The 23,242-nt window shown below is 46.9% G+C and overlaps 1 protein-coding gene across 1 annotated transcript in view; it reads right to left on the reverse strand.

Moving 5' to 3' along the window:
- Window positions 1–21,112: 21,112 nt before the first annotated feature.
- Window positions 21,113–23,242, reverse strand: part of MPHOSPH6 (M-phase phosphoprotein 6) — a 171,910-nt gene continuing 169,780 nt past the window's right edge. Inside the window, exon 5 of the mRNA XM_069638643.1 lies at window positions 21,113–22,111. Within this exon, the coding sequence (XP_069494744.1) occupies window positions 21,976–22,111 (136 nt within the window). The 3' untranslated portion in view covers window positions 21,113–21,975. The remainder of the gene's footprint in view (window positions 22,112–23,242) is intronic.

Consider the following 23,242-nt stretch of genomic DNA (forward strand, 5'->3'; position numbering starts at 1 on the left):
ACTTTTTGTGAACTTTGGCCCTATGAACCCTGGGAAGGCCCTCTCCAAGGGTTCCATTTCCAGGTGGCTCTCCGGCTGGATCACTCACAGTCACCGGTTGGCAAACCCACTGCTGCCTGGCCGTCCGAGAGACCATTCCATCAGAGCGATCGCTGCTACAACAGCGTTCCTGTCTGGGGTGCCCCTGCTGGACATCTGCAGGGCTGCTACGTGGAGGTCGACGCACACCTTCTTGAAATTCTACTGCATCGACAGGGATTGCAGGGAGGAGTCCAGAGTCGGTCAAGCAGTGCTGCGCAACCTGTTCGCTTGAAGGTGAGCCTGGTGAGGAGGTAAGCGATGCTTATGTTGAGCCTTGCCATCTCCCGTGGTTGTGCATGTGTGTACTGCTATGTATTCTTTATTCATGAGCATGCGAATCCATGCCAGATCCCATGCTGGAGATGGAACAAGTTACTTACCTTTAACTGCTGTTCTCCAGCATGGGTCTGGCATGGATTCACATGCGAACCTACCCCTCTGCGGCTCTTCTCTTGGTCCTACTGCCACTTTACGTGCTACCAAATATGAAGATGGCTGCCAGAAGAGGGGCTTAGGTAGAGGGCTGTCATTGGCTGGGGGCAGTATGACCCAGAGCTCAGCGATTGGTTGTTAGGAGGAAGACAGTTCAGAAAATAAAAACTTATTTTTCTCTTTACCAAGGATTCCCAGCCCGACAGGGAATATTCATGAGCATGTGAATCCATGCCAGACCCATGCTAGAGAACAGTAGTTACAGGTAGGTAACTTGTTCCATGCTTTTCGTGAATGGGGCTGTGGAAATAAGTGTCCTCTAGATTCAATGACGACAGGAAGTCTTCCTCCTCCAGTTGGCCAAACACATGCTGCAACGGGACCATCCTGAATTTTTGGGACTTGATGTACGTGTTGAGACGTGGTAGACGTACCTGGAGTAAACTTCAGGGCCCCGGAGTCGCTTCGGAACAAGCTCCATCACGCACCCTTTGTTGTTTTATTTTTTTAAACATGACCCGAACCTCCAGCAGGAGCTGGCGGTTACTGCCGGGTCACCGGTGGAATCAGATGACACTTTTGCTTAAACAGCAAGATATATTTGCAGGCAAGAGCGTCCAGCAACCATTGATCACTGGGGAGGTTTTCCCACACGCTGACGAAGTTGGCCGGTTCAATCCTGCTTGGAGGCCAGTGTGCCGCCTTGGGAGCCTTTACGGCCACCTCCGAAGGCCTTAGAGCGACCCCTGTAGGCTTCCTCGTTCGTGGAACGGGAGGGCTGGCAGGAAAAGGAAGATCCACTGCCTAAACCCTTTGAAGATCTGCTCGACTTCCCTCCTGAGGAACGAAAGGACAGATGGTGCTGTTGCAACATGCCCAGGGAACGCACCGTCTTGATGGCCTGAAGAGATTAATCGACAGCCTTTCCGAAGAGATTGTCTCAGTCGAAAGGCATGTCCAGGACCGTCGTCAGAACCTCTTGCCTAAAGTTGGTGGCCTTCAGCCAGCCACGATTATGGAGGCAAACCCTGTCTCCCATCTGGCGGAACGCAGTGTCTGCAATGTCCAGGGCCACGGTAATGGCGTGGTCCGAAACCACCTCACGCTCCTGAAGGATCTCTATCGCCTTGACCCATTTGTCCTCGGGGACGAAATCCAGGATTGGGGCCATCATGTACCATAACTCCAGGTCGTACCTGCCCAGGATAGCTAAAGCATTGAGTAGATGACCTTTCTAACCACGGTGTTCAACTTCTTCCCCTCGCTGTCTGGGGGAACGGAGACTGAGGACAACTGGTTGGATGACTTCCTCCACGCAGCCGCCAAGACCACAGAGTCTGGTGATGGCTGTGACCGCAGACAATTTGGTGCAGATTCTGCAACTCGTTATATCTTTTCAATCCGTTCTATTTTCGCTGAGGCAGAGTTTTTCAGCAGCGCTAGACCCTCATCCCAGACATCATCCAGGAGGGGCCACGCTAGAATGGTCTTTCCTTTTGCCTCCCGGCGCGGATACAGGAAACCCTCCTAACCCTCCTTTGTCTCCTCTGGTGTGAGCTGGAAGAGTTCCGATGTGAGGGCGATCATTGAGTGGAAGGAACCCACTTCATCCAAGGGGGGGGGGGGGGGGGAGACGCCCTTGGAGGTGGAGAGATGCCACCGTCAGTGTCGGTCGTCGCAGTGTCCGTTCCCTGTATCCCTATCGGTTGGGGATTCGGGGGGGAAATCACCAGTGGCTCGAGTGGAGGCATAGGGTGCCTCTTCCTTTTCTTTGGCGGTGGTGGCCCCGGTGTCCTCGCCAGTGGTGCCGTCCGCATCCTCTTCTGTATCTCCGACACCAGTGTGTGGAGGGTTGAAAGAATGTCATGCAACGGATCTCTGGGAGGTGCCTGGGGAGTAGGGTAGCTGGGCTCAGCGCCTACGTTGTTGCCTCCGGAAGCTACCTCAACGTTCCCGTCCCCTCCCCCAAGTCTTCCGGGATGGTGTGGACAGAACCCTCATCCTCCACGTCAGAAGAAATATCTGTGCCTTGGAGTTCTTCTACCCCAACCCCTTTTTTGGGACCTGAGGGGTCTGCTTTGGGCTAAGGAACGGCATTCTCTTCTCCGGGGTACTTTCCGCTGGTATGATTGAAGCCTCAGGACTGGGACGAAGAGCCACACTGGCTGCTGCAGGTGCACCCTAGACCGGGTCAGCCCCTTTTGCCTTCGAAAGGGTGCCCGTCACAAGCTCGATAGATGCAGACGATTTAGCCTGTATCACCTGGGCCTTCACAGGCAGGACGGCCACCTTGGCCTGTTCCTTGGCGTTCTCCGGTAGCTTCCCCAGGGTAGCTGACTTTCTCTTCGATGAAGAGCTAGAGCCATGGCTGGAGACTGAGGCCACTGGAGGTGACGAACATGCCCTAGCCATCGTGGGACTCGCTTCCGCGATGACCCAGACAGAACAAGACTTGCGCGGCTTGGACTTTTCTCTGGCCCCCACGGATGGGGCACCCTCAAAAGGACTTAGAAGCCTGCTCTGGCTGCATCCGGAGGAGGCTTGCCCCTGTGAACCACATGGGGCAAGGGCCTTGGCTTTGAGCCACACCGCCAGTCTGATGTGCCGATCCTTCATAGTGCACTTGGTAAAGCCACGACAGACCTCACAATCTTCCTCCATGTGCGTCTGAAGACAAAGGCACTGGGAATGCTTGTCCTCCATGAAAACATTCTGCAGCTGGTGCAGAGCTTAAAATGGGAAGCCCTGTGCTGCTCCTTGTCCGACGTGTGGTGTAGGCTCGATAGCTCTCTGGAAACTTCAAAGAATAAACACTCAATGATTCCGCCCTTGCGGGGTGATGAAAGATGCAGAAATACGATCCCCGTTAGTCGGATGAAGAAACGATAGAGCACACAGGCTCGATCGAACCAAAATAGGAATTTCTTAGCAAAAAAGCACAAAAACGAAGAAAGTTCTAAGAGCGAAACACGAGGACTCCCAACACGTGGACGTGTGATAAAAATCTGAAGATGGCTGCCAGAGGAGGGGCTTAGGGATAGGAAAGTCATTGGCTGGGGGCAGTATGACCCAGAACTCGTGATTGGTTTATAGGAGAAAGACAGTTTGTAACTGAAAGTGAAACAGTTTCTTTTACCAAGGATTCCCGGCCTGCCGACAAGGAATATTCATGAGCATGTGAATCCATGCCAGATCCTATGCTGGAGAATGATTAAAACAATGCGCAAGTTGGGACGTGGGCAGCACTAACATAGGGGAGCGAAGTCCCTGGGAGCAAACGTTTGGGATCACATTCAAGGGGTTGCATTTTCCAATTTCTATTGCTGCTTTGTACAAGATCGTTAGAGCAGTACCCCGACTGCCCTGCTGCAGAAGAAGTCAAATATAACAAGTTGGAAAGGAAAGAAAGCTATGAATGAGTAAAAAATGGAAAACTAAGACAAGAAAAGAAGTGTGAATATTATGACAACAGAATGGAAGTGGAAACCACTGAAAGGAAGAGCAGGAATTTTTGTAAACGCGGAATCACAATCAGAAGCGAATGTCCTTTAAGTAGCAGAAGAATTAAACAGATTGGGTTGCTGAATGATTCACATTGCGAGAGATCATCATCAAGCAAATAAATGAGTCATCTAACGCAGACGGAAAGAAAGATGTTACTTCTGCTCAGTGCATCAAAAGAATAACTTGAATTAACCCAGGATGCGAAAAAGCCTTTCAATGGACGTTTGCACCGCTGAGCGCTTGAGAGGAAAAACTTGTCAAGACAAATAGACAAAATCACAGGAGAGGATAGTGAAGATAAAGGAGGCAAAAATATAGTTTTTGTTCCTCATCACACAGCTCCATGCACAAAATACTACAACATTTAATGTAGCACCTAAAGCCAGATTAATTATCCAATCTGACAGTAGAGTCTGCCCTGCTGGGACTAGACCTGTGACCAGCAAATTGCTCACAGGAACGATGGTAAAAAGAAATTGTAAACCGAACCAATGAAATCTGATGCAAATGTTGTTGTACCAGGCAACAATACACTAACGCTGCTTCACGAAGAAAGCCTGAATTTAGTTAGTAGCAGAAGCGGCCACACAGCCAATTAGGAGGCTCAGAACGGGGTCTTTGACTCATGGTAAAGCCCCTGTTACGAGCCTCTTCGGATGCGGGACGCCACCATCTTCCCAACTGGGAATTAAGCTAAGTGTATCACAGCCCAGCGCTCCCTTTACCATCTTTCCCTCCCACCCCAACCACCCCCGCCCTACTTACCTTGCACAGATTTGTCCCTCGCCAGCACTACGCATCTAAATCGCGGCAATGGCCGCCATGGAAAGGGAGAAAGCGCTACATGTAGTTCCCTTCTCCCTAATCCATATCAGCATCTTGGTTTGTAGTCTTTTTAAAGTTTTGAGAAACAGCAATCATGCCATTTCTCAACTTTAAAAAAAAACTATTACCATCCCGGTAAACATACTGGGATGCCAATAGCAGTAAAGCCCCCTGGGTGTTTTTCTCCCCTCCCACCACCCCCTCCTCGAGGCCAGGGCATTACCTGGCCCAGTAAAGCCCCCAGCCATGCCATCAGGCTTTAATGGTAAACGGGCCTACAAAATAAAGATCTTTAATATTTGCTCCTGCTTGTTTGGGTGTTTTTTCTGTCTATGCCTAATTTTCCAGCTACGTAGTAACAGACATGTTGTTTTCCAAGTACTCATCTCTCGTCTCAGAAACAGCAGTATCTGATATGGGCCCTGCACCAACATGGATGGTACCAGACAATTACCGCTTAAGAGACGTCAAAGGGTGCATCATAACCAGAAAATGTTGCTGCTTACACGTCTGGCTTCCAAGTACCTACCCGTCCGGTGCCAAACCACGTCTGATATTCGCTGCATGGAGACAATAGCAAGACAATACATCGTCACCTTTCCCCAATAGAAAGTGCATTGCCCTGGTAGGGCCCCACCAATCTTGAAAACGTGCAATAAAACCATAGCCACACAAGGAAACACACCGCGAGTGTGCCGCAAGAAGACTGCATTCCATTATATAGGAATAATAGCGATGTCGAGCAATTAACAGGGTATCCAAACAAGCACCTCTAAGTCCCATCAAATCAGCGGTTCACAAATGCCAACCAGACTTTTGGATTTCCCTGTTGCAAGCTAAGGAACAAGTTACTTACCTGTAACTGTTGTTCTCCAACATGTGTCTGGCATGGATTCACATGCTCATGAATATTCACCGTCGCCAGGCTGGGAATCCTCGGTAAAGAAAAAAATCAGTTTAGTTTCTGAACTGTCTTTCTCCTAATAACCAATCACTGGTCTCTGGGTCATACTGCCCCCAGCCAATGACTGCCCTCTACCTAAGCCCCTACTCTGGCAGCCATCTTCAGATTTTTACTGCACCTTCAAGTGTTGGGAGACCTCGTGCTGTAGCTCTCGAGCTTTTACTGCGTTTTGCAAATTTTCAAAGAGATTTTATCTAATTTTTCGGTCAATCGAGCCTCAAGCTCCACCGTTTCTACTTCCGATCAACAGGGACCCGTTTTGGATTTGTCTATGCCCCTCAAGGGCAGAATTTTCATGGAGTTTCAATTCTCTGAGGCTTCCGGAAGATCTTTGAGGCCTACCCCGCGTGGACATGGCCCAGGAAAAAGGAAACATGACGCCCTGGCCCAAGCTCTTCAGGAGCTGCCCTGGATGTGGAGTGCAGAATGTCTTCAAGGAAGATGAACATTCTCGATGTCTCTACTGCCTTCATGATGGCAATACGCACGTGGAGAAGGACTGTGCGTTTTGCAAGAACATGTCTGAGCGGACGATGAGGGATTGTCATACCCGCCTCACCAACTGGCTGGAGGGGAAGAGCCCAGCAGCGGGTGAGAAAAAGAACTTTGAGCCGTCTTCCAAGTCCTTTGAGGGCGCTCCGGCGACCCAACAAAAGGCTAAGCACCGAGTCCGCGGGCACCGGGAGCGCCGAACGGTCAGGCTTCTCGGCTGCCAGGCAGGGTGCAATTTCACCGACGCCATCAACCACGAGCCAACGCTCTGGCTCGGGGAAGAAGAAAACAGAGAACCCGGGTAAGATTCAGGAGAAGTCCCGGTCGATCCCGACAACAGCCGAGGGGGAGCGAAGCGGTGACCCTCCCCCCAAGGTGAAGGCCTCAAGCACCTCCAAGGTCGTGAAGGCCTTGATTCACCCAGCTAAGGCCTCTATCAAGAGAGTCGTGGCAGGCCTGGCGAAGCCTGTGGAGGCTACCCCAGTGGAGGTGACCTCGGGGCCTAGAGTTTCCCTGCCACCGTGAAGGGAATCCTCTTCAGCCCATCGATAAGACCCCTGTGAAAACCCCGAGGGGAAAGAGAGGGGGGGGGGGGGGGCACCCGGTGGCCATCACAGACACAGATACAGCCTCTGAAGAGGAAAGTCCTGAGCAAGAAGTTCGAGGAGGTCCGGTCCCACAGGAAGGATCCCGAAGAGGTGTACGAAGATAAGGACAAGGTTGCCCTTACCACCAACGGACGACCCAGCGGAGCCTGGACCGTCGGAAAGCCCTCCAAACAAGCGGAGGAGAATTCATCCACCCCCTCATTTCCAGCCTTCTCAGCCTGCACAGCCTTCTTCCCCTTCTCCTGAGCTGAGGGATATGTGAACAGAGACAGCCACGACGGGGACAGATGACGACGGTGGTGACAATGGGATGGACCTTCCAACACCACCTGCTCGGGCCTCCCCGCCCGATGAAATTGGCTCCTTCCACGCCATGATCGACAGGGCATCCGAGCTCTGCCCCGTGGAAGAGAAGAAGGAAGGTGTCCTCTATCAACGACAGGAGGCCAAAAGGAAGGCGGTCCTCTCGGTCCCGTTACACAACATCTGGGACGAGGGGCTGCTGCTCCTGAAGAAACCATCCACAGACCCTGCCAAGAGAGACCGCTACGAGAAGAAGTACCGGGTTCCAGATTCCGCCCCATGTGCCTTAGGGCACAGTCTACCCAGGACTCGGTTGTCTCTGCGGCAGCCAAGAAGAAAGGGGCGGGGGCAACAGTGTCAACTTCGACATCTCTGCTGGACGGCAGAGGGAAGAAAATGGATGCCATGGGACGACGGGTCATCTCGTCGGCGGCGAATACCATTAAAGCGGCCAATGCCCTCGCGATTGTGGCCCGCTAAGACAGGGAGCTACGGTTTAAGATCGCTCCCCTACTGGATTTCCTCCCGGACGACAAGAGGGCTGAGGCCCTAGAGATCTTACAGGAGGGAGAGGTGGCGTAGGACCACGGTGGCCCCGGACATTGCCGACACCGGCTTCTGCCAGATGGGCAACAGCGTTTGCCTTCGGTGGTGCGGTTGGCTCATGCCAACAGATTTCCGTCAAGATGTGCAGACCAGGGTCCTGGACATGCCCTTGACGGGAACAACCTGTTTGGCAAGACCCAGGCTGGAGAAGGTTACTTACTGTCTGCTCAGTTACTGGTTTATTGCTTTGCTCAGTGCTCCAAACTGGTTCCAGGTTTGGCAAGTCAACCTACCTGCCCATAGCAAGAAACAGTTTGCTAATAAAAGTTAATCCTCAACAGATTTTACCAGCCTTCACACCCCTTCGCCCAAGAATACAAAACCAACATTCCTTGCTCCATCGTTGAATTACATCTTCAGAAGCAAAGCACCTGCCGACCTCAGGCACACTCGTTAATCCTAACCAAAAAAGAGCCATATTACTAATTTGTTTATTTTGATCTTGTGAGGCATGCTTTGCGACAAAACACAATTAAATATCTCCGAACAACATGTTCTCAAATACCCATCACTGTTCTGGTCATGAGCACTTTTATTCTGATACACTTGGACTACAAATTGAAAATTCTGCTCATTAAGTTATTTTTTATATTTTGGAGTATTTGTGGATCACAATCTTAGCCCTAGAAAGAAGAAACAGAGCAGTACATAAGAGTGGAAGAGTAAAAGAGGAGCATGGGACATAGCATTGGGAGATTGGGTAGAGTGTACATATCGGGGGTAGGGAATAAACACAGTAACAATTCTGCTAGATGCAGGAAGAGGAGGTGAGGAGGTGTTAGGGAGAATTCTCATCCTATGGCTAATTTCTCATACCTATAGAGTCCCCCAGCAGCTTTGCTGAATTTGAAGGGTTTGTTTCTTTTTACCTGCTAAGAGTGAGACTCTTTTTCCCACTCTTAGACATTTTTGCTATGTATGGCCAGGCTATTTTTGTGTTCAATGCCTATGGGATCTTTCTCAACCCCACAGGAACCATCTTTATTCACGTGTGTTACACAGCACCCTCAGTTCAGTGACACAGGGGTGTCGTAGCGACCCCCAAACAGACTCCATACCCTGGGACTGACTACTGTCTCCCAGGGCATGTAAAGTCCCCATTGACTTTACTAGCCAAATCGTATGAACTAAACCAGTACAACCCATCTTACTGTGGCGGTACTGGAATGGGTTCATAGTTTTCCCCCTATGTTCATTTTTGAGAGGGTACCGTACAGTCCCTCTCTCAAAGGTTTCTGGCTGGTGGCAGTGGTTACTACCATAAATAGTCAACCGCGAATATTTCCCTATGGGATTTTCCCATTGTTCGAGGCTACCACTTTTTCTGACAGCCTCCAACATACCGACGGTGTATTTTAATATAAACTTTACTCCGTTAGGTTTTTATTGCAGGAACTTTAATATAACTTCTTTCTCGTGTCTTCCTCTAAACTCCTAACCCAGGTCAGGAATCCTTTGTTCATCCTTTTGGCAGGCTTCTGCCGAGAAGCCCTCCCTTCAGTGGCACCGAGTCTGGGGTGGATCCATTGTGTGGGAGGGGAAGTAGCCTCAGAAACCCATGTCACACTCTATCCTGATAGGCTGGAGGGTCTCCGGCCAAGATGACCACTCAACTGTGTGAGTGACAGCTAGGCTGTATGAATTGGGATCTTTTTGCATAAAAGCAGGGTCCTGAGGACTGAAAGAGCAAGACATCGCCACTGGAACTAAGAAGCCAAAGAGGAGAGAAGCCAAAGACATCTGCAACGAATGAACCACCGGTGAAGCCCTGCTGCAGCGTCTCATCACTTTTCTCCACACGATGAAAGAAGATCTTCACCTGCAAGAGTCTTCTTCCCTTGAACTGGTGGGGCCAACCAGTTTGCCAATCGCCTTCCCGGACCTGCCTTGGTCGAATCTCCTGTACGCTGTACTCGGAGGCCGGATAGCCAGGCACCAGTCCACCCGGACCGCGATTTAAAGGAGCGTACCTTTTATTTGTCGGCCACCACCGCAGCTGGTTTCATCCCTGGGTAGTGCAGCAACTCGAACCTTCCTCCACGACGAGAGCCTTTCTTCCTCTGCTGGATCACCCAAACTGCAGGAACTACCAGGAACAACCGCCACCGCAAGAGCCACTTAATTTTAAGGTACATTGTTCCGCCAGGCCGCCCTTTCTTCGCGGTAGCACTAAAGGTGTTTTAAATCCTTTACCTTCCTGTTGGGTTGGTCACCCCTCCCTCTTAACATTGTCATTTCAACGTCTGCATCCACCTTTTCCACTTCGTTAACCAAAGACTTGACTCCAGCTACAAGAACATTTTTGCTCCTGTGCCCTTGCCCTGTACCAACAGACTTTGGCACAGGCCTACTGACTCTGGTCACATTTGTTGAATATGTCTTCTTTAGATTGATTCTCAGCTAGAAATGTGTGGTGCACCCATTTCTTTTAACTACCCTTTCCTTCCCATTTTTAAACCTTGTAAAATACCATTTTGCTCAGTTTTCATTTAAGTATCGCTTATAAAGGTGCACTGCCGTGCTTAAACTGGTTCACAACTGATGGGAAGTGTTGCTAGGGTGTGTAAGAACCTATTTCTATCTAACTTGTGCTTTCTCCCCCTTGTGAGGAATTGTTAGAGGATCCCTTGTGTGCAAGTGTCACTGTGCCGTTTTGCTCAGTTTTCACTCTGGTTCACTTGGTCTACAATTTAACTTGGGAGTGTGTATATTTTTCCTTTGACTTAATTTAACTTGCTTTATGACTGTGATAGATGTGTTTTATTAGAAGTGTATAAAATAAATATATATCTACTTTTTAAATACAAAGCTTTGGTCAGTGTTTCCTTGTTCCATAGTCTAGTGGGCCTATTGTGTAAACCCTGAATACTGCTCATCTCCCTCTTGAGATAAGTCTGACTGCTCAGCCACAGCTACCAACTAAATCTTTGTGGTACAGACTGATACCAAAGGGGATTTATTGCTCTCAACTGTAGTCCTAATCTTGTGTAGTGCTCCCTAAGGGAACTGCACAGGATTCTGCCTAACACTGGTGTACAGCGGTGGGGATAAAAGAATTGGATTTGCATTTTAGAGTTCTGCTAGTGGTTTAGTTCAAATAACCACAAGGCTAACTATCACAACAAGTTTATTTTAAACAAAAGTCAAAATTATGGAAAGTTACAGCCAGGAGAACCTCCTTACTAATACTGCTGATTATTTAGGGGATCTGTGTAGACAGAATGGTCTTCCTGTCAAAGGCAAGAAATTAGAAATGATTGATAGACTGTTAGAGAAACAAAGTCTGGATAGTGGTGCTGTAGTGCCCCCTACTCCAGCAAACATAGCAAATCGAGGAAAATAATGTTGATGATGTTATTGTTGAAACAGATGAGGAAGAGGAGGATAACAATGTCACCCCCTCTGGCCCTCTACCTGCTCAAAGGCCTCAAACTATGGCTACTGGACCCTTACCAGGTCCCACATTAAGTCCTGAATTTATCTCACTAGAAAAAATGAGACGAACTTTAATTCAAAAGAATGAGTGCCCAAACTGAACAGAGACATCAAGAACTAATGCTCAAAGAAATGGAGCTCAACCATGAGCTTGAGATGAAGAAATTGTCTTTGGAAAATGCTTCTCTCCCGGAATCCTCTAGATCTTACAGTCCAAAAATACCCCGGATGCCTAAAAGATTGTGGGTATGAACTTAAGTTAGATGTATTAGATTGGCTTGCTATGTTTGAATATAATCATGGGCTCCAGGATATCACAGGGAATCAGTTGATCCCCTGGTTATTTTCTAGGCTCCCCCCTGTTGCATCTGATGTGGTAATGGAGTTGGGGGAGAGATAGGATGGATTATGAATGTGGAAAGCTAGCTTTGATAGCTAGATTTGGGAAGACTCCTTCCCAGTACCTTAAGAGGTTTAGGACCCTCAAAAAGCATGATAGTACCCCTTGGGCTACTGGGTGAATGAATGTTTGAAAAACAAGAGGGCTGGATTAAGGGTTATAGAGTTAACACTTATGACGGAATGAGAAATCTTGTTATGATGGAGACTATCTATGATGCCTGCTCTCCTGAGCTCAGACAGAACTTGGCTGATTTAAAAGAACTGGATTCTAAGAAGCTAGCTAAGGCTGCTGACTTGTGGGTTGCCAACAGGGCTACTCACAAGGATTCAGGGGTCACTCAGAAAAAGGATGAGGGAAAGCAGCCAAAGAAAGACAACAAGGAGAATTCAAATAATTCCAATTCCAAAGAGGGCCCCAGAAATGATTCCAAGGGTAAGCCACAAGAGAAACCTAATCAGGCTAGTGCACCTTCTGGTCCCAGACCAGAAGGGGGTCAGAACAAGCCACCATTCATAAAGACATTTGGAAAATGTTGTTTGTGGCTCTACCGATCATGTGAAAGGGGATCCCAGATGTAAGAGTAAACCTTCAGGGGTCCCCACTGTCTCCTTAGCCTTCACTCCACAGGAGGAGTACATATGGCCAGTGGAAACTGTCAACTGCTAGCTGAAGATCCCATTGGAATCTCAGCTAGTGTATCTTTAGTATCTATAGGGTTGTGGAAACAACAGAATTTAGATGTGTATAATTCTATCCCTCCTAATACTAAAGAGTATTATAAAGACAGTGTCCTAGTCAATGGTCAGGAGACCCTCTGCCATTAGAGACACTGGGGCCAGCATAACTGTGGTGGACACATTTTCTTTCAAGGTGGAGGATGCTGCTAAGGCACCCAAACGCCTCACCAAGTTAGCTGGAGGGCCTGTGCAGGTGCTTCCCCAATTACCAGCTCTCATCCAGTGCAATGAAATGACTGTCAGGATACCTGTGAGTGTACAATCTGAAGTACCTGGAAGGGTGCTGTTGGGCAATGATCTGAAAGACCTGGGAGTAGTGTCAAGTACTCCCAGACCTCCTAGTAAGAGATTACAGGAGCTTACCAGACCTGCAAGGGAGAGGACCTTGAGAGAACATGAAATCACTCCTACTCCAATGAAGTTACTAACTGCTATTTCCAAGCAACCAGAAGCAAAGGGGAAACCCAAGACTTCAAAGAAGAAACCAGCAGGAAGCACCCCAGTGCTGCCAACCAGGAAATCTCCTAGGTTGTCAAAAATCACAGCTGTGATGCCTCCTACTCCTGAGGCTGAGAGTGAGGTACAACCCTGTGTGGTTGAACTAGAGCTGAGGACTCAGATCTAGTAGGAGGCCAGGAACTCATTGGAGATCTTGACCCTGTGGACCATCCTGAGCTGTAGTCTTTACTGGCAGAAGGTGGACCACAAAGGGCAGACTTCAGTAAGGGACAAAGAGAATGTCCAACTCTGGAAGGTCTTTGCCACCAGGCAGCTTCTGAGCTTGAAGGGCAAGAGCCTGGGAAGTATAGGTTACATTGGGAAGAAGTCCTCTTCTATAGTGAACCAACAGAGTCAACTCCTGGGGACTACAAAAGACTTGTAGTGCCTCAAGCAAACCGACTCCAATTCTTGCAACCAGCCCATGAGATACCTTTGGCTGATCACTTGAGCTTCAAGAAAACCAAGGAAAGGCACACTCGCTACTTTTATTGGCCTAAAATGGGGGCTGAGGTAGATAAGTATTGCAAGAGTTGCCACACTTGCCAAACCTCTGGTAAAAGTGGCTCCAAGAACGTGGCACCTCTAGTGCCTCATCCTGTGGTGGGAGTACCATTTGAGGGGGTAGGAATTGACATGGTTGGTCCCCTTGATCCTCCAACTTCTTCAGGCAACCGGTTTATACTTGTTGTAGTAGACCATGCTACTAGGTTCCCTGAAGCAATTCTGGCCCTCCTTGGTATTTTTACCAGAGATGGGTCTCCTAAGGAGGTAATATCCGACAGGGGGTCATATTTTATGTCCCACTACATGAAGGCCATGTGGACAAACTGTGGAGTTACCTACAAGTTCTCAACAGCATACCACCCTCAGACAAATGGGTTGGTAGAAAGGTTTAACAGAAACATGAAGAGCATGATAGGAGCTTTAGAGGACCCTCTTAATAAAAAGTGGGATCTTCTACTGCCATGCCTTCTCTTTGCATATAGAGAAGTCCCTCAGGAGAGAGTGGGTTACAGTCCCTTTGAACTTCTCTATGGTCATCCGGTCAGTGGTCCATTGGCCCTGATCAAGGAGGGGTTGGAGAGTGCTCCTTCCCCCACGCCAGTCAGAGTCACTGACTATGTGATAGGACTTCGGAGGAGAATGTCACACATGATGGCTGAGGCAAGTGATAACTTGAAAGCAGGTCAGGCTCTGGTCAAGCATTGGCATGACCAGAAGGCCAACATGGTTGAGTTCGCTCAAGACCAGCTAGTTCTTGTTATGGTCCCAACAAGGCAGAGGGCCTTGCAGGACAAATGGACGGGGCCCTTCAAGGTTGTGGGAAAACCTGGAGAGGTGAACTATCTGGTGGACTTAGGCAATCCTAAGGAGGCTCCTAGAGTCTTTCACATCAACCGTCTAAAAGCTTATGTCTCGAGACCAGAACTGGGAGCTCTGCTTCTAGCTTCAGATCAAGAGGAGGAGGTGAGTGAATCTCTACCTGACCTCCTCAGAGGCAAACCTTTAGATGAGAAAATAGAAGGAGTTCATCTCTCTTCTAATCTGACACCTGAAAAACAGGAGGAGTGCAACGTTTTGTTGAATCAATTTGCCTCCCTGTTCTCTCTAGCACCAGGCTTGACCCCTTGGGGCCAGCATGATATACAAACTGGTGCCCGTTTACCTGTCAAAGACAGGGGCTACAGGATGTCAGAAAATGTTAGAACCCACATCAAAGGAGAGGTCAACAAGATGCTTGCAATCAGGGTAATAGAACCCTCTACTAGTCCATGGTCTAGCCCAGTTGTGTTAGTACCAAAAGCAGGATCCAAGGAGTTGAGATTCTGTGTGGACTATAGAGCTCTAAATGCAGTCACTGATGCCCATCCTTTGCCAAGCACAGATGAACTGGTGGATAGACTTGGTTCAGCCAAGTTCCTTAGCACAGTTGACCCCACGTCAGGCTATTGGCAAATAGCCCTGACTGACCATGCCAAGGAGAAAACTGCATTCTCCACCACAGTTGGCTTATACCAATTTAAGGTTATGCCTATTGGAGTAAATAATGCACCCGCTACATTCCAAAGGATGGTTAATCAGGTTCTGAATGTGATGGAGGACTTCTGCATGGCATACTTGGATGACATTGCAGTGTTCAGCCCTACTTGACCACCTAGGATATGTTTTGCAGGCTCTTGAACAGGCCCATCTGACCATAAAGGCAAGTAGATGCCAAATTGGTCAGAGTAAAGTGGTCTACCTTGAGCATGAGGTAGGAGGTGGTGAAATAAGGCCTTTGCTCAGCAAGATGGAAGCTGTGCGAAATTGGACAACCCCTTCTACTCAAACCTAGGTGAGAGCCTTCCTAGGCCTCACTGGGTATTACAGGAATTTAATTGAGAACTATGGATCCATAGCTTCTCCACTGAATGTAATCTCATCTCCTAAATTCCCTAAAAAGATCAAATGGAATGAGGAGAGCCTAAAGAAAGCCCTTTGTCAAGCTCCAGTTCTCAGAGCTCCCGATTACCACCAACCCTTCATTGTACAAACAGATGCTTCCAATATAGATATCGCAGTATTTAGTCAACTGGATGAGAAAGGTAGGGAGCACCCCATTTGCTTCATCAGTAGGAAACTGAAGGAACCTGAAACAAGGTGGGCTACTATTGAGAATGTGTTGCCATTGTGTGGGCTTTGAAAAAGTTTAGACCATACTTGTATGGATCTACTTTCATCATTAAACAGACCACCAACCCTTGAGATGGTTGATGCAAATGAAAGCGGAAACCCCAAAACTTCTAAAATGGTCAATCTGCCTCCAAGGGTTTGATTTTACCATTGAGCACAGGTCAGGATGTCACCACTAAAATGCTGATGGTCTCTCTAGGATGTTTATAACCAACTAGAGATAAGAGACTCATCCAGGAGTGGATTAGATCCTCCGGGCCCTTAGTCTGGGGGTGGGGGGGGGCGAGTGTTAGGGAAAATTATCATTCTATGGCTAATTTCCCTTACCTATAGAGTCCCCCAGCAGCTTTGCTGGATTTGAAGGGTTTGTTTCTTTTTACCTGCTAAGAGTGAGACTCTTTTTCCCACTCTTAGACATTTTTGCTATGTGTGTTCTAGGCTATTTTTGTGTTTAATGCCCATCGGATCTTTCTCAACCCCATAGGAACCATCTTTATTCACGTGTTACACCGCACCCTCAGTGCAGTGACACAGGTGTGTCGTAGCGACCCCCAAACATAGACTCTATACCCTGGGACTGACTACTGTCTCCCAGGGCATGTAAAGTCCCCATTGACTTTACTAGTCAAATCCTATGAACTAAACCAGTACAACCCATCTTACTATTGAGATACTGGAAGGGGTTAATCGTTTTTCCCCCCTATGTTCATTTTCGAGAGGGTACCGTACAGTCCCGCTCTCAAAAGATTCTGGCTGGTGGTAGTGGTTACTACCATAAATATTCGACAAGCAAATATTTCCCTATGGGATTTTCCCATTGTTCGAGGCTACCACTTTTTCTGACAGCCTCTAACATACCGCTGGTGTATTTTAATATTAAATTTACTCCGGCAGGTTTTTATTGCCAGAACTTTAATATAATTTCTTTCTCGTGTCTTTCTCTAAACTCCTAACCCAGGTCGGGGATCCTTTGTTCGTCCTTTTGGCAGGCTTCTGCCGAGAAGCCCTCCTTTCGGCGCCACTGAGTCTGGGGTGGGTCCATTGTGTGGGAGGGGGAGTAGGACCCCTGGACAGGGTTGCCTCAGCAACCCATGTTGCACTCTAGCCTGATAGGCTGGAGGGTTTCCCGCCAAGATGACCACTCCACTGTGCAAGTGACAGCTAGGCTGTATGAATGGGGATCTTTTTGCATAAAAGCAGGGTCCTGAGGATTGGAAGAGCAAGACGTCGCCACTGGAACTAAGAAGCAGAAGAGGGGAGAAGCCAAAGACATCGGCAACGACTGAACCACCGGTGAAGCCCTGCTGCAGCGTCTCACCACTTTTCTCCACACGACGAGAGAAGATCTGCTCCTGCAAGAGCCTTCTTCCTTTGAACTGGTGGGGCCAACCAGTTTGCCAATCGCCTTCCCGGACCTGCCTTGGTCGAATCTCCCATACCCTGTACTCTGAGGCCGGATACCCAGGCTCCAGTCCACCCGGATTGCGATTTAAAGGAGCATACCTTTTATTCGTCGGGCAGCACCGCAGCTGGTTTCATCCCTGGGTAGTGCAGTACCTCGAACCTTCCTCCACGATGAGATCCTCTCTTCCTCTGCTGGATCACCCAAACTGCAGGAACAACCGCCACCGCAGGAGCCACTTCTTCATTTTAAGGTACATTGTTCCGCCAGGCCGCCCATTCTTCGCGGTAGCACTAAAGGTGTTTTAAATCCTTTACCTACCTGTTGGGTTGGCCACCCCTCCCTCTTAACATTGTCTTTTCAACGTCTGCATCCACCTTTTACACTTCGTTAACCAAAGACTTCACTGCAGCTACAAGAACATTTTTGCTCCTGGGTGTTTGCCCTGTACCAACTGACTTTGGCATAAGCCTACTGACTCTGGTCACATTTGTTAGATCTGCCTTCTTTAGATTGATTCTCAGCTAGAACTATGTGGTGCACCTATTTCTTTTAACTACTCTTTCCTTCCCATTTTTAAACCTTGTGAAATGCCATTTTGCTCAGTTTTCATTTACGTATTACTTATACTGATGCACTGCCTTGCTTAAACTGGTTCACAAACTGATGCGAAGTGTTGCTAGGGTGTGTAAGAACCTATTTCTATCTAACTAGTGCTTTCTTCCCCTTGTGAGGAATTGTTAGAGGATCCCTTATGTCTAAGTGTCACTGTCGTTTTGCTCAGTTTTCACTCTGGTTCACTTGGTCTACAAACTTGGGAGTGTGTATATTTTTCCTTTGACTTAATTTAACTTGCTTGATGACTGTGATGCATGTGTTTTATTAGAAGTGTATAAAATAAATATATATCTACTTTTTAAATACAAAGCTTTGGTCAGTGTTTCCTTGTTCCATAGTCTAGTGGGCCTATTGTGTAAACCCTGAATACTGCTCATCTTCGTCTTGAGGTAAGCCTGACTGCTCTGCCACGGCTACCAACTAAATCTTTGTGGTACAGTCTGATAGAAAAGGGGATTTATTACTCTCACCTGTAGTCCTAATCTTGTGTAGTGCTCCCTAAGGGAACTGCACAGGATTCTGCCTAACAGGAGGACACAGATACACTGGGGTCTCCTTAAGCATTTAAAGCAAAGAGCCCTTTGTACAGTACAGATTAGTCATTTAAATAAAAACGCACACTGTAGCACCATTATATCCATCCTCTCTATCCAACTCGACAAGCCTTCTCGTAATCGCTGTTCTGCCTCGTATACCTTTGTGGCACTTCGCCCTCCCGTTACTTCCGATCTTTCTCTCTTATTAGAAACAGCCCACACAGAATTTTTCAAAACCAAACTAAAAGCCTACATCCTGCCCTCAAAGTTAGCCTCTTAACCTACCTCTCATCTGCCTTATAGCCAACACCCCCACCCCCTCGCCTCCAGCCTACCTCCACCCCTCACTTTCTTTGCCTTCACTCTAGCACTTCATCCATCATGGTCAAACCCCAACACAGCTGGCCGTACCACCTACCTGCACCTAAAAATGTCTAACGCTGGTTGTCCTTAATCCATGTCCACTTATGTAGGTCCCTGGTGACTGTTCCATTTACTAACCTCCACAACATGGTCAGAATGTTACTCAAACTCACCCCATTGCAAGACACTCACGGCTTTCCATCAAATCAGCTTTCTTACCTACTGTACATTCTGTTGTGATCATGGATGGGATTGCTTTTTTACAGTTTTATAACCTTCCAATAATGTAATACTTGGCGGAGTAAAAAAACTGGCAAGTACTTTCTAGCAGTTGTTAGGCAAGATTGTATGCAGTAACCCTGTGGGAGACTACACCAGTCTTGTACTCTTGGTATTAGGTAACCCACCTATTGGTATTGGTCTGTACTACACAAGTTGATGGAGTGACTATCTCAAGAGGGGTAAATGTGAGTTGTAGAGATGTTGCATTGAAATTCACACATACAAGTATCTAAATAACACTTACATAATTATGTTACTTGAAAACCTTGAGTGTAACGGTCAGTTTTAAATAAGCCTTCTTTAAAAGGGCAATAAGCAACAATACAAATACACTTCATAACACGTTCTCATAATTAAGTTAAGCAAGTAGATACTTGTTAGAGATGCCACCTACACCATGAGGTGACTTCAATTACTAGGACAGTATTGGCATTTATATATTATTTTTGCACTTAGTAAAATTCTGAGGTTGTGGCAAAGGAAAAGGTTAGGGAAGGAAAAAGGTTAGGTTCTAAGAGCATTGAGTAATTTTCAATCTCCCAGTGAAGTCTAGATTAGATCTTTCCCAGCAATACAAGTTAAACTTATGCACCACCTATGAGGGACAGTTTGAATCAAAGTCAATGGGTCAGAAGAGTCTGCAGGGAGCCAGGACAGCCAAAGCCAATTTGAACAATGACTATAGAGCGGAGGCACTTCTTTAGATGGCACATAAGTCTTGCACAAAGTTAGAGAGTTTGTAGAAAATCACTGTTGGGCCACAAGCTATTAGGCTTGTGAAAGTCACAGCTGAGATCAACTGTGCAAAATGACGCTACTGCAAGTCTCAAGTGAGACCATGCAAGTTACAGACAAAAGAGGCAAGTACCCCTTAGTCAGCACAGTACCTTAGGTTTGAAGAAGAGGATCCAGCTGGCATCTGTTCTGCTTGCAGTCTTGCAGATCCTGGGTTCCTGGGCCTCAGTCGTGGGGACAAGAGTGATGTCGTCTGGGGGACTCCTGCACTGCAGTTCAATGGTTGGCAGCAGCTACAGGCTCTTTTCTGGTGAGGTGACTCCGGCTTGGGTCGTCCTACTTCGGGAGGGTCCTCAGGATCTTCCTGGAGCTCTGGTACAGCTTAAAGACTATGCACTTGAATACAGATTTATCTGCCCCTGGCACTCGGTTCCAGAAGCAGCAAGGAAGTACAGCCAGTTGGGTAAGGTCCTCCAAAAAACTCATCTTGGGGTTAGTTGGTCCCACTAACCCAAGGGAAGAGGTCATCCTCTCTGGAGATTCTCTAGTCGATTCAGAAAAGCAGTTTCAGCACAGCAGCAGGGCTTCACCGGCTAGTTCAACGGTCTAGAAGAATGCAGCAAGCTTCTTTTCACGATTCCTTCATTGGATGTTGTGGCCGATTCTGCCTTCTGTCCACGAAACCTCGCCTTTTATGCAGGTTTCTCCAATTCAGGCACAGCCTAGCTGTCACTCACACAGCAAGGGGGCTGTCTTAAGGACAGCCAGCCAATCAGCACTGGGTGCATTGAGGTAACCAAGGAGACTAAGGACGGGGAGTTTCGGGCACCTCCTTTGCTTCCTGCCCTGCCAGACAGACTGGAGCCATAGGCGTGTTTCAGTACTGATGCCCGCCAAAGGCAAAACAAACAAAAGGGGCAAACATGGTTTGAAACGCAGTGTAAAATCCAAGAAAGACCTCACAAGTAAGAAATGGCGAAAAAAGAAGATCTGGGCCATTTTGACACAATGGTCACCCATGGGTGCTATACTGCAGCAGAAGGTTCAGCCTGCCGTAAAAACACAATGGTAGGAAAATTAAGCCATTGCCACCAGCCATTTAAAGTCGTGAAGGTAACATAAAAAATGTTACACAAGTAGGAAAAAGGGCTACTAAGTAACCCCCCAGCATGCCACATAAGATGGGGTATGCTGGACCTACATAGGAAAAAAGTTAAGTAAAGTCAATTTCACTTGACTACTCTTTAGAACAGTAGTTGACCCAAGAGAAGGTGTTTACACCTTATGAGAAATCCACAGGACTTCTCTGTGACACTGCAATGAAGGTGCAGTGTGTCATAACACAAAAAATAGATGTCTATGGAGTTTGTCAGACTCCAAACAAAGACTCCAAATCAGATCAATATACATGAGAGAGTGAGAAAAAGAAATTAGAATTCTCCTTATCAGCAGTGACAACAATGCTAAATCTATAGAGCAAAACCATCCATAAAGTTGGAAATGTTGGAGTAATGGAGAAAAACATTGGATATAATACCATCGAAGTAGAACCATTTTTAAACCACATTTGTACATTATTCATGATTATTTACAAACAAATATAAAACTCCACTGCATCCACAAAAGAGTTATTTATTTAGCTCCAGGACCAGTTGCAACCAACAGCTTGCTTGCGACTGAAGGAATTGTATATACTAAACAAAAAACGTAAATATTTATCAACTGCTTTGATTGCAAACAGTTCCTCTTAAAAGGTCAAAATGTAAAGCTAAGTCATTGGGAGAACAGAAACAAACTTTCTTTCGACACGTTTAGACTTAAGATCTTAGGGCATTAATTCACAGAGCATTAAAAAAAAAATGTGAAAAAACAAGTTTTTCCTGCAGTGGGATTGATTGCTGTGATAGAAATGCAGTCTAAACTAATTCAACTGGATTATTTCTTTTCCAACTTTCACATAATATTGTAGGTACACAACTTGGAGAAATGTGCTAACATGTGACTCGGAAATGGCATTCTTGAAATCCCAGAGGAAGACAGATATCCTGGTGAGCTATAGAAAAATCAATATGACATATTGCAAAGGTTAGATGAAGCAATCACTGAAGGCGATACTACTTCATATAACTGATGTTACTTGTTCCATCACGTATAAGCACAGCAATCTCTGCACTGCAGAGCTTGGCACAGGCAGCGTGAGACCCTAAAATAATTTAAAACATCATTTACAGTGGAATGGCTAACAAGCCCAGTCTGTTAAAAAGTTCAATAAAACATAGGATGTATAACATCCAATAGATCCACAGTCCTATTTTCTTTCTTGCAGAGCTCAAACACAATGCCAAGTACATCGTTTTATGAGATATTCCCGGTGCAACATGTTCTGCAGTGTTTCAGGAACAAGTGTGTAAAGGACTTCTGTACCAGAATAAATTGCATACTCATTGAACACATTTTGAGAGTGCCTAAACTGGTCTAATCCTGAGGTTTTAAAAACTTTTTCTTCGCTTTGCCGGTCGCAATATTCTGGTTCTCATCTTCCTCATTTACAATAGGTTGGGATCGCTTTTTCGTAAATTTGTTCTTGATTGTTCCCACTAGGCTTTCATATCTGCAAAGGTGAAAAGAAAACAAGTCTTTAGCAAGGAGAGGCATGGGCTTAGAATACATACGAGATACTGCGCAGTACAGAAAGCCCCATCTAGCTGTGGAACCTTGCACTGTGATCTTCTGGATTGATAAATGTTTGATATGGAAATCATTGGAGGCGTTCCCTCCTTGCTTATGTTGTTGCAGTGTTGAGACGGGACAAAAGCCACTCTCCTGAGTGCAGACCATGCCATAATATTGGGTTTTAAACTGTGCTTCGTTGCCATGTACCTGGTCTCTTGGCACCATGGGATCTGCAATAGTTGGGTTGAGTTTGGATAGTAGGGACAGAGGGAAAATGCAAAATAGCTCTGCTCTTGTGCTAGTAAGTGCAGGCCGGGTGAAACGGGTTTCTGTTTGCAGACAGGTTGGAAGGAAATTTGTGTCAAGGGCACTTGAAATACTGGTATCAAGAAGGGAGCCTTGTGACCATGATGCAAGGATGGGTTGATCAGGACGGTTATACAAGTTGTTGAGATTGATGGCAAGTTCCACTGGTTTTAGTGTGTTTTGGGAGAACATAATGGCTGTGGGTGTTGCTTAGTCAATCTATGTAATAGAAGGAATATCAGCACATTCATGCACGACGGGTAACCAAGACCCCTGATGGACAATTGGAGCATTCTATGTGGTGTAAGCATCAGGACATTCTAGTAGGGGAGCAACCACGGAGGTTTACTGAGTGGAACAAACACGAGGACATCAGTACAGGAAATACCTATGGGATATCACAGTAGGGATCCTATAGGAGCAACATAATAGGGGAGCTCCTATGAGAACATTGTGGTGCAACAGAGTAGGTATGAGCCTAGGAGCAACGTTACTGTATATGAGCACATGAAAAAGGAGAACTGAGAAGAGCAGAGGGTGCAAAAGTAAAACAGATGAAAAGGGAGTTTCTACAAGCACAATCACAATGAGGAACATCTTGAAGCAAAATATATATGTGGGCAACCTTGCAGCAAATTCTAATCTGAATACCTGGGAGAAAATTCCAGGGCTACATCTTGCAGTAAATCAATTACTCAATTATCAGCTGGGTTCCATGTCATTTAATCGCAGGATGTTTTTTGCTGGGTTTTTTACTGATTTT

The sequence above is a fragment of the Ambystoma mexicanum genome, chromosome 1q, assembly GCF_040938575.1.
Source record: "Ambystoma mexicanum isolate Mex_15411 chromosome 1q, UKY_AmexF1_1, whole genome shotgun sequence".
Classification (NCBI taxonomy): Eukaryota; Metazoa; Chordata; class Amphibia; order Caudata; family Ambystomatidae; genus Ambystoma; species Ambystoma mexicanum.